A 12,067-nucleotide genomic window follows, 5' to 3' on the forward strand; every position below is an offset into this window, starting at 1 on the left:
AGGCATGTGAAATCTTTACTTCTCAACTCTGGGTTAAGGGAAAAGCCAGACTTACCTAAATTACTAGCCACCCTAGCCAAAGACGAACACTGCAAACTTTAACAAAACGTTATAAGGACAAATTGCCAAGCGCCCCCATCCCACCCGACCTTAGGAAAGACAGGTAACAGCTCACCTGGTGATCGGACTCCGACTCAGAGACCTCTTGCTCAAGAAAGGGCTGCTAGATCGCCTTCGACCGTAGGGACTGGGTGATCTCCCGCTGTAAGAGCCGCTCCTTTCGTAGCTGGATGACCGTCTCCGGCTATAGGGACTCACAGACCTCTGTCGTCTACTGTAGGGGCTGGGTGAGCGAGCACTGGACTGGTAAGCGGCAGGCTCTTTGTAAGGTGGGCTGACTGACTGCCTTCTTGAGGTACTCCCAGGACTCTTCTTGTAAGAGTCATAATTGCTAGAAGTGTGAGACCTTGGGGGGCTAAGGTCGTAGTCTTGGCCATAAGACGCTCCTGAAGGACTGTCATCTTGCTTGGAACTGTCAGACCATTTCCTATGCGGACTCCTGGATCTCCGTTTGGGGCTATCCACCGTTTTGTAACTTTTGGGTGTTTCCCTTTTCCGATGACTTTTACTCCGGTCCTTGTGCCCGGACTTCAACTCACGTTCTTTCCGGATCTTCTCCTTGTGGAGTTTGGATGACCTGGATTCCTTGCTGCTGCTTTTGGATATTTGTGCCTTCCCATAGTCATCACTCCCCTCCGCTGAACGCTTTGAACTTCCTGATATCCGGTCCTTCGTGGACCCAGATTTGGAGACTTCCTGGTTTTTTTCTTTCTCAGTCTGTTTAGTTCTTAGCAAGTCTCGAGACCGCCGGTGCTGGTGGTGACGATGTCTGTGCAAGCGGTCACTCCGATCCGTTCCACGACGCTCATCATTCTCCCTCCTGTCTAATTTGAAGGACATGTCATCCGAGAAGGTGTCTGAATCCGAGCTGATGTCATCATACTCCACCAAAGGTTTGATTACTGTGCCCAAAGATGCTGCTTCGGGGGTCACCAACCCCGTATCTTTGGAGTGTTTGGACTTATGCCGCTTGTGCTTCGACACCAGGCGGTGACGCTCCCTGCTGTTGGAGCTGCCACCTCCCGATGACGGCTGCGAAGTTCCAGAAGCTCCTCCGCTCCCGTCCTTCTTACCCCCATGTCTCTCGGAATTGGGCATTCCCTTTCCCCGAGCCTGAAGAAGGGGAAAAAGTTCCCCAGCACTCCAAAATGCCCCACCCTCCCCCCCGACCCCGACTCCACGCCCACCAAGGAACCCCTAAAAGGGGGTGGGGAGGGAAGGGACCGCAGGCCAGGCTCCTCCTCCCTCTCGCCTCCTCAGCGCCCTCCTACATGAGGGGGGGAGAAGGAGCGAGGGAAGAAATGAGAGTTCCTCAGCGGTGGAAGGAACGAGACACCCGCAGCAACTCGAGTCTGCTCGCCGCCGCCGCCCACCCGCGCCGAGCCGATCTTCAGGCCCGCGAGCCCGGGACCGCAAGGAAGCAGGAAGCCGAGCGCCCGAGCCTGAGGGGCCGACTCCGGCTCTAGCGCCCCGGGAGGACTGCGTGGGCCCTTCCTCTACCCGGTAGCCCGGCTCGGCGCCCGGGCTCGGCGGCCTGGGTAGCCTGACCTCCCGCTTTGTCCCTCGTTCCCGAGGGAGCCCCTTCTCTAGCCTCCGCCTCACCCCAACACCTCACATACACATCTCGCTCCCTCACCCAGACTCAGTCACACACTAGATTAAACCGAAACGGCACTTGGCGGAGGGGGAGGGGCGAACGCCCAAAATCTCGCGAGAGGTCCTTAGGCTCCCGCGATACTTCGCGCTTCCTTTTCACCGCCATCCATTACTTCGCCAGACAACGCGAGAGCAGGGCCCAAGCCCCACACGCGTCCCGTTAGACTCTCGCGAGACGTTTACAACTCTTCCCCCCCCCCTTCTGAGAGAGGCTTTATGAAAGCGGAAGTTGCGGGGCTCACCTTTAAAACTTAAACCTAACTGATAATTCGTGGGGGAATTACTGCCAGGTTCGGGTGGAGACGCGTTTTAGCACGCTTCTAAGAAGTCTTTGGGTTTTGAGAATCTTTTTTGAACAAGGGACAGTTGAACGTTGGGGCTCTTACAACGGAAGTCTGAACGTTTAAACAAAGCTTGTTACTAAGTGCCAGGCATTCCGTATTTTCTCTGTCCTCGGGATTAACCTCTGGGGCGGGTGGTGGTGGCACATGCCTGTAATCCCAGCTCTCGGGAGCAGAGGCAGGCACAACAAGAAATTTAACACTGTCTTCACTGCGATTTTACAAGCGTGGAATCCCAGATTCATAGAAGTTAGTTTAGGGGGAGAAAAGTTAGTGCAGAGCGCCAAAGCGGAGTCACCCTGTAGCCCAGGCTGGCCTCAATATTGCGGGATTCAGCCCCAGCTTCCCTATTGCTGGGATTACACGCGTGAACGTTTTTCCTGGATCTTTGTTTTTACAATTAACATCTGTATTTTAATACTTTAAATTTTCTACATGCTTTTAGTTTTTATTTTTCAGATGGGATCTCCCTGTGTAGCCCTGACTGGAACTCAAAAAAAGCTGGAATGCCTCTGCCTGAGCCTGAGTGCTAGGGATTAAAGGTCTGTGCCACCACTCCTCCCTTTCACGGTCTTTTAAATAAATTTAAATGTCAATTGAACAACGACTGAAGTAGACGCAAATGATATATGGAGTTAATAATGGTTGGAAATGGGATTTAGTCATCTGAATGGTTTACTTAAATCCAGATTCTTGAAGACCTTTTAAGGAAGGTATTAAAAACCAGGCGTTGGTGGCACATTCTTTTAATCCCAGCACTCTGGAAGCAGAGACAGACGGATCTTTGTGAGTTCTAGGCCAACCTGGTATACAAGAGCTAGTTCCAGGACAGGCTCCAAAGCTACAGAAAAACCCTGTCTCGAAAAACCAAATAAATAAATAATAAAATAAAAAGAAAGGTATTAAAAGTCAGTTTGAGCCTGGCGGTAGTGGCATACGCCTTTAATCCCAGTACTCAGGAAGCAGAGGCAGTTGGATCTCTGCGAGTTATTCAAATCAAGTCCAGGACAGTCAAGGCTCCATTTCACCAAAAAAACCTGTCTCGAACAAAATTCAAGTTTGAACCTGACCTGCTAGAGCACACCTTTAAGCACTCGGGAGGCTGAGGGAGAAGAGCCAGTGTTACTTAGTGAGACCCTAACTAAAAACAGAAAAATTGGCTTGATTGGATGAACTGTGCAAGTTTTATACAAGGATAGATTATCCTGAAAAGTTGAACGGCTGCTGGATGAAAACGCTGGGATGTACTACACCTAAGATTGAGATCACTCAGTGGTTAAGACCACTGGCTCCTCAGCCACAGGACCCAGGTTCAGTTCCCAGCACCCACATGGCAATTCTAGGGCTTCTGACACCCTCTCACAGACACACATGCAGGCAAAACACTTATGCAAATAAAATAAATTGGAAAAAAAAATGTTTTGCCATCACAAATGTCAAATTTCTACAAAAAGAGAAGAAAATGAGACTCAGAATAACTAGATCTAAGCACATTTGCACTCGGTACAGGAAATAACAGCTGTGGTTCCCTAAGGAGAATTTCTATTGCATTACACTTTTTTTGGTGGATTAAAATCGTGTTTTTTTTAAACAGGTAGACCAGGCTGGCCTCTAACTCACTGAGATCCACTTGCCTCTGTCTCCTGAATTCTGGGATTAAAGGTGTACTCCACCACCACCCAGGAGTAAAATTCTAGTTCCAGGACAGGCTCCAAAGCAACACAGAAAAATCCTGACTCTAAAAACCAAAAAGAAAAAAGGAAAAGAAAAATAATAATAATATAATGATTGCAGGGCTGGAGAGATGGCTCACAGGTTAAGAGCACTGACTGCTCTTCCAGAGGTCCTGAGTTCAATTCCCAGCAACCACATGGTGATTCACAACCATCTGTAATGAAATCTGGTGCCCTCTTCTGGCCTGCAGACACACATGCAGACAGAGCACCATAAACATAATAAATAAATCTTTAAAAAAAAATTGGTAAAAAAAAAATGATTGCTCTCAAACATAAAAGGGAAAAAAATGGGGAAAAGAGGATTGTTTTACTTTGCAGAAAAACCTTGACCTCCATGATTCAAGAGTGCTTCAGTGCTGTATCTGCACACCCACCAGAGGTAGGGTGCTGGAACTCTACAGTGGCAGATCCTGGTCAGGAAGTACAAGGATAGGAAGTTATGTGACTGGAAAGACAGGGCTCAGAGGGCAAGAGCAGCTGTTCTCCAGAGCACCCACAAGCAACTCACATCTGTTTGTAACAATTACACCTCCAGGGAATCAGACACCTTACACAGATATACATCTAGGCGAAACACCAATGCACATAAAAATAAACCATAAACATTTAAAAAAAATAGATTATACAGTTAGAAAACTTAATTAGAGTTACAACTCTTGCTTCACACATGAACTTAATAGAGTCTTGCTGGTAGTATGCTATTTGTGAGTCAGGATCCCACACAATCACTCAGGCTGACCTAAAACTCTGTGGCTCGCTCCTCCACTCTCCACTAGTGATTGCAATTATAGGTTTGAGCCGGCATGCATCCAAATTATTAGTTCAGGTTTTAGGTTTAAAGAGCTCTCTTGGCACTGATGGGATGGCACAGGAACTACAGATCTGCCTGCCTCTGCCTGCCCAGTACTGGAATTAAAGACATGCACCTCCACTCTGGGCCTGACTTTGCGTTAATTTTGAGACATCATCTCAGGTGTCTAAGGAGGCCTCATAGCTGGTAAGTAGCAGGGTCTGGCTTTGGTACTCCCGATTCTTGCTTTCTGGTGTGCACCACCAAATCAAGCCAAGTATTCTTTGTGTATACCTTGATTGCTTAAACATTTATGTTTCTTCCTTGAATGCATTTTTAATGTTCTCTGAGATTGAGGGGAGGGGGAGATGTGGAGCTCTTGGCCTAGAACTTATAGAAGTTTGTCTGCCTCTGCCTCCCATGAGCTAGATTCAAAGGTTTGTGCCACCACAACCAGCTTATTTTATTTTTAGACAAAGTCCCATATTACTCAAGCTGGCCTCAAACTTAAGAGATTTATAAGCTTTGTAAACTTTACATTTTCCTAGCTACACTTGGTATAGACATTTGTGTTTATTTGTATAGAAAGTTTCTATGAGAAAGTGTTAGGTCTCAAACCCCAGGACAAACGGCCACCTGATATGCCTATTTAACATATCAAAGGGGACTCAGTCCAGGTTCCACAGAACTTCTCACCCCACCCCCACCTCAACCTCTCCAGCTCACTGTCTTTTCCCTAGCTGCTACTCCCTGCATAATTCAACCATTTTCGTTATGCAGTCCTTTTTTTATCTCTTGGCCACTAGGTCTTGGTTCCCACTCTCCTGGCCTCTTGGCTTCTTGTTCCCCTCTCTCCTCGCATGGCTGGGTTCATTCGGCTGGCTGGTCATGTTCACTCTGGACGCTCTCAGATGTCTCTGCCTCTCTGCCTGTGCTCTCCCTTATAAGAACCTCGGGTGGAAGAGAGAGCCCTGGCTACTAATCCAGAGGTCCTGAGTTCAATTGCCAGCAACCACATGGTGGCTCACAACCATCTGTAATGAGATCTGGTGCCCTCTTCTGGCTTACAGGCATACAAGCAGACAGAACACTGTATACATAATAAATTTTTTAAAAAAGAACCTCAACCCGTTAGAAGCAGTTGTGTCCTAAAGATTTCAGCACCAGATAATTGGAAAAAAAAAAAAAAAAACAGAAATAAGAGGACATGATCGATCCTAAGGGATTGCGGGTTTTGTTGGTTGGTTGGTTGGTTGGTTGGTTTTGGTTTTTCAAGACAGGGTTTTGCTATAGTTTTAGAGCTGTCCTGGTCTATAAGAGCTAGCACTCTCTATGAGAGTTAGTTCCTAGACAGGCTCCAAAGTCTCAGGGAAAAAGAAAAAAGTTAACAACAGAAAACTGATTGGACAAAGAACTTTAAAGGCATTGCCACCTCCTCTGATGATGCTGTCTAATAGTCTTCTCTCCTATCTACCCGAAAACAGTGGGGGTTGTGCTGGCACCGGGGATAGCAGTCAAACCCAGAGACATCTTTCAGCACCTCCTAGCAAGGACAGGAACTGCCTGTCAGCATTGTCCATCAGCACTCTGTTTTGATGGCCAAGTCCTAGTAAAAGGTTTGAAATAAGGCTAGAGAATGGTTCAACTGGCAAAGTGTTTACTGCACAATCGTGAGTACTTTGTTTTGTTTACTGCACAATACTTTGTATTTGTCTGGAGTTTGCTAGCCATCCAGTCTAGACAGAGAAGCAAGCAGACAGACCCTGTCACATCACATACACACACACACACACACACACACACACACAGAGAGAGAGAGAGAGAGAGAGAGAGAGAGAGAGAGAGAGAGAGAGAGATTTTGAATTTTTTTTTTCAGTTCTAGGGATTGAATCTGGGTCTGAACATGCTAGGCAAGAACTCTACCAAGCTGGGTGGTGGTGGCACAGGCCCTCAATCCAAGCACTTGAGAGGCAGAGGCAGGCAGATCTCTGAGTTCGAGGCCAGCCTGGTCTACAAGAGCTAGTCCCAGGATCCAGGATAGCTAGGCTATACACAGAGAAACTTTGTCTCAAAAAAAAAAAAAAACCAACAAACAAACAACAAAAAGAAAGAAAGAGAGAGAGAAAGATAAAGAAAGAGAGAGAGAGAGAGAGAGAGAGAGAAGAAAATAAGAAAGGCTGGAGAGATGGCTCAGAGGTTAAGAGCACTGACTGTTCTTCCAGAGGTCCTGATTTCAATTCCCAGCAACCACATGGTGGCTCACAACCATCTGAATGAGATCTGACATCCTCTTCTGGCGTGCAGGCATACATGCAGTACAGAACACTGTATACATAATAAATAAATAGATCTTTAAAAAAGAGAAAAGAGAACTCTACCAAAACAAAGAAACTCTGTCTCCAAAAAAAAAAAAAAAAACCAAACCAAAACCAAAACAAAAACCTCTACCAGATCCATGTCTCCAGACTAACAGAAGACCTCAAGGAAGCTTTAGATTATAGCAGTTTGTTTCTTTTATCTAGAATGACGCAAGGATCTGAAAAAGACCTGGATGATAATATAACTCAATAGTAGTGTCTAAAGCACTTAAAATCCTGGGTACAGAGTGGGTATGATGACATATGTCTTTTATTCCAGCCCCCAGGAGTAGAGGCAGGAAGATCTCTGTGAGTTAAAGGATCACCTGGGTTATATGGTGAATTTCAGAATGGCCTGAACTACACAGAGAGCCCCTGTGGAGGGTGGTGGTGGTGGGGATTCTGCTCTTCAGAGCCACTCCTTAAACCCGAAGGTAAACAACTTAAAATCGCTTCTGGAAGTCTCTAAAACTGACCAAATTCATCAGGCCCCTTCTTCCCAAGAGTAAAGGAGCCAAGTTACAAAGGATATTCTCAGAAAATCTAAGCCACAAAGACTCTGAAACTAGTCCTGCTGCCTGGAAGAAGCAGAAGCCAGCTTAACAGCCTTGAAGCACTTTAGACCAACTAAGTCACTTTGAAAAGACACTGTCCAACCTGTGGAGATGACCGCCAGCTGTACAGTATGCTCCTGGTTCCCAGCTTTTGTGAGCTGTCACCGTACTGGGGTGGGCTTTGAATCATTTCTGTTCTGTAAGGAACCCCTCAGTCATATTCCTGTAGTAACTCTAGTAAACTTTTTGGTTTACCTAGTTGGAGTTTGGACTTATCCTGTAGTGAGCTACCCGTCTAGGTATGAGTAGATGTGTGTGTGCATTGCCTAGGAAATGTGTCACCACACAATAGCATCTCCATATATATCACAAATACACAAACACATTAAGAACGGTTCCAGATATGTACAAAGATTTCTTCTTATTAGGTGTATTCTGCTGCGCCTACTCATGTAAAGCACCTTACCTGTTAGCACATTTGAACACTGAACTGGTAGGTATGTGCTACCATGCACTGCTGGTTGGTTTGGTTGTTGTTTGTTCTTGAAGGACATTCTCAAATGTAGCCCAGGCTGACCTGGAACTCACAATCCTTTTGCAGAGTGCTAAGATTGCATGTGTTTGGGGCTGGAGAGATGGCTCAGCAGCTAAGAGAACTTGCTACTTGTCCAGAAAACTGTTATTCAATCCCCACCCACATGATGGCCCACAACCACCTATAACTCCAGTTTCAGAGGATCCAAAGACCTATTCTGCCCTCCGATGACACTGCCTTCATGTGGTACACAGGTATACATTCAGGCAAACATTTATAAACATAAAATAAAAATAATAAAATCTCAAAGAAAAAAGTGTATTTGGCAATAAACCTAGGTTTTGGTCAAAATTCAAATTAGGGAAAAAAAATCCAAATTTTAAGGAGCAGTTATTCTCAAGAATAGTACAAGTACATTAAAAAAAGAAGAAGAAGAACTTGCTTAGTGGTGGTAGCACAAGAATTTATTCCCAGTACTAGGGAAGCAGAGGCAGGTGGATCTTGAAATTTGAGGCCATCCTGGTTTATCTAGTGAATACCAGGACAACCTGGACTACACAGAGAAACCCTGTCTCGAAAAACAAACAAACAAAAACAAATAAACAAAACAACAAAACCACACTAAGAACTTTCATCCATTGATATCACTGCTGCCTTTTAATTTGGGTCTTTGGTTCCAGAAGCCATGAACTTCTCATTTTTGTTTGTGAGGATTTATCAACACAAGTGTGGGTAACCTCAAACAAAGCATGCTTGAAAGACTTCAAAACCAAGTTCTAAGCTCAAAGAAGATGTATTGCCCAGAGGGACAGACAGTAGGGACAAGGGACAAAGTTACAAGACAGAGGAAGAGGGAGAAGGGGAAGGATATTTGTCCCAGGGGACAAAGGACTGCCTCTTGATAGAGAGGAGACAAACTTGGCCCATAGCCAAATAGCAGTTTATAAAGGTAAAAGGGGAAGCCCAGTGTTAGGATGAGGTGTTTAATTTTAATTGGGCATGTTAATTAGGTGAGCCAAAGGGGACTTTTTAAAAGATTATTAATTATGTATACAGTATTTTGCTTGCATGTGTGCCTGCATACCAAATGAGAACACCAGATCTCAATTGGTTGGTGGTTGTTAGCCACAATGTGGTTGCTGGGAATTGAACTCAAGACCTCTGGAAGAACAGCCAGTGCTCTTAACCTCTGAGTTATCTCTCCAACCTGACCAAAGGGGGCTTTTGATTGCTTCAATACTTTGATAGCTGGACTATGGTAGTCAGCCTCAGAAGGAGAAAGTGGCTAAGTAAGGGGGCTAGACCTTGGGGACTAGCTGCAGGAATGTAATCTAATGATTTTTAGTAAGGCAGAGGGAATGGCGATGTGACAGCTACTCTTGGTCATCAACTAGACTATATCTGGAAGGAACTACAATCCAGAAACAAAAGGCACACCTGTGATCCGGATATTGAGGCTGGAAGACACAGACTTTTGATCCAGATTTTATTCTGGGTCACACCTTCTGCTGGAAGCCTATGTAAGGACAGTGGAAGAAGGAAGGGTTGGCTCTTTCTTCACTTGCTGGCCCTCCCCTTGTCAGCACATCCATTCCTTCACTGGCTTTGGAGCCTGCTTCTTCTGGATTCCAACACATACAGAAGACCAGCTGGACACCCAGCCTCGTGGGTCTGAGCAACTGTTGGATTATTGGACTTACCATTCACAGCCAGCCATTGTTGGACCGCAGCCTGTAAATCATCCCAAGAAAAACATTCCAATAAGTTCTGAAGCTCTAGAGAACCCCGACTAGGACAGGGGGAGAAGGACAAGGCCTGCCAGAGTTGTGTTTGCCATGCTTGCTGTCCTTTCAACAAGACATTGACTGAAGAAACTTTTGTGACTCATATCGTGGAGAAGGAGTTAAGATGTATGTTTTCACTGGGGTTAGAAAACAGGACATATTGGGGAGGGGCAGAAATGGAAACTTTTATAATTTAATAAAATTACTTTCAAAAAAAAAAAAAGAAAACAGGACATGACATGGTGATAATATGACATGGTGATAATAGGTAGTAGCTGTTGACTGGAACATATAAATTTGCTTTAGTCTACAATCCCATGGTGTGGGAGAATTGTCTGTATTCTGTCAATCATATTTTAAATAAATGCTGATTGGCCAGGCAAGAAGTATAGGTGGGAAAACCAGACAGGAAGTAGAGGTGGAGCAAAGAGAACAGGAATATTCTGGGAAGCAGGAAGCTCCCTCCGCCACTCCTGCCCAGATCACTGAAGAAGCGACATGTGAGCTGACAGCTGGAAAAGGTACTGAGCCATATGGCTAAAATAGATCAGAATCATGGGTTAATATAAGTCATAATAGTTAATAAGAAGCCTGAGCTAATGGGCCAATCAGTTTATAATCTTATGGAGTCCTGTGAGTGATTTTCCTTGGGGTATGCCGGCTGTTGGGTACCGGGTGGGACAGAAACCCCAACAAGCCGGCCCCTCATGTTACAATCCCATAAATACTTTAAACATTTTAAAAATTCAATTAAATTTGTTACACTGTCTTCCAATGCGTATGTAAAAACCAGTATCTGAGTCTAGATGTGCTGGATCTCACTCAGCATTCAGGAAGCAGAAGCCGGTGGGTCTTTGTGAATTCAAGGCCAGTCTGAACCTTAGCCAGTTTCAGACTAACCAGAGCTATGTTATGTGTCCTGTCTCAAAATCAAGAATATTAAAAATAACAAAACCACACGTGGTAGTATCATCTTCTATAATACTTTAATAGTTTCTGTGTTTGATATAGGTAAGTCCTTATTGATTATAATTAGTGCCTGAACTTTGTACAAAGGGGAAAATTAAGCTTAACATTCTTAGATCAATATGATTGTTCATTTTTGTATGATGTCAATTTCAGCATGACAAACTAGGCTACTGTTTTCCAAAGTCATCTCTTTGTGTGTGTGTGGAATCATTCTTTTTAAAAAATTTTTCAGATTTATTTTATTTTACGTGCATGAGTCTTTTTTATATTAATTATTTATTATGTATACAATATTCTGTCTGTGTGTATACCTGCAGACCAGAAGAGGGCACCAGATCTCATTAGAGATGGTTGTGAGCCACCATGTGGTTGCTAGGAATAGAACTCAGGACCTTTGGAAGAGCAGGCAATGCTCTTAACCTCTGAGCCATCTCTCCAACCCTATGTGTATGAGTCTTTTGCCTGCATGTATGTAGGTACAACAGATGCATCCTGATGCCTAGCCCGGGAGTTCAGAAGGATGGATCACTGAAACTGGAGTTGTCGATGGCTGTGCACCAACACGTATGCAGGTGCTGGGAATTGATCTATTGTCCTTTCTGGAAGAGCAGCCAGTGTTCTTTACCATCAAGTCATCTCTCCAGTTCACTGAAATAATTCTTTAAGCATCTAATGTTTATCAGGCACCATGGCAAGCACAGCAATGCAAAGCTGTATAAGAGACAGTACTAGCCTTACGGCTTCAGTCTAACAGGGAAGACAGTGTAAACAGTAAAACAAAACAAACACAACACACAACACAACACACACACACAAACCTGTGTGATTCAGCACCAGAATTCTTTTCTTCTTCCTTTAAAGACATTTTTTTAGTAACTTAAGGATTACTTTAAAGACATTTAAAAAATTTTATTTATTTTATATGCGTGGGAGTTCTGCTTGCTCATATGCCTGTGCATCACAGGTGCCTACAGTGGTCAGAAGAGGGTTTTGGATTCCCTGGACCTGGAGTTATGGTTGGCTGCAAGTTGCCTTGTGGGTGTGAGAAGTTGAGCTTAGGTCCTCTTCAAGAACAAGTGCTCTTAAGCAGGAGGCCATCTTTTTTCAGATAAAGTCTCACAAATTCCAGACTGGTCTTGACATTTACAATTCTATCTTGTTAATTTATTTTGGGTTCCTGTGCCATGGCACATGAATGGCTGTCAGAGGAAAAATTCCAAGGAGC

At 44.6% G+C, this 12,067-nt stretch overlaps 1 protein-coding gene across 13 annotated transcripts in view; it reads right to left on the reverse strand.

The window, feature by feature from the left end:
• Cdk12 (cyclin dependent kinase 12) overlaps nucleotides 1-1,789 on the reverse strand; it is a 77,022-nt gene extending 75,233 nt beyond the window's left edge. For 12 of the 13 annotated variants that reach the window (XR_015003811.2, XR_015003814.2, XR_015738754.1 and 9 more), the window contains exon 1: nucleotides 176-1,789. Coding sequence is in view for 2 of the 13 variants with exons in the window: in XM_048450820.3 (XP_048306777.3) it covers nucleotides 176-1,218 (1,043 nt within the window). In the remaining 11 variants the exon portion in view is untranslated. The remainder of the gene's footprint in view (nucleotides 1-175) is intronic. The other variant, XR_015738755.1, reaches the window with a different exon arrangement.
• Nucleotides 1,790-12,067: the final 10,278 nt, after the last annotated feature.

This window comes from Myodes glareolus, chromosome 9, assembly GCF_982192425.1.
Source record: "Myodes glareolus chromosome 9, mMyoGla1.1, whole genome shotgun sequence".
NCBI classification, from domain to species: Eukaryota; Metazoa; Chordata; class Mammalia; order Rodentia; family Cricetidae; genus Myodes; species Myodes glareolus.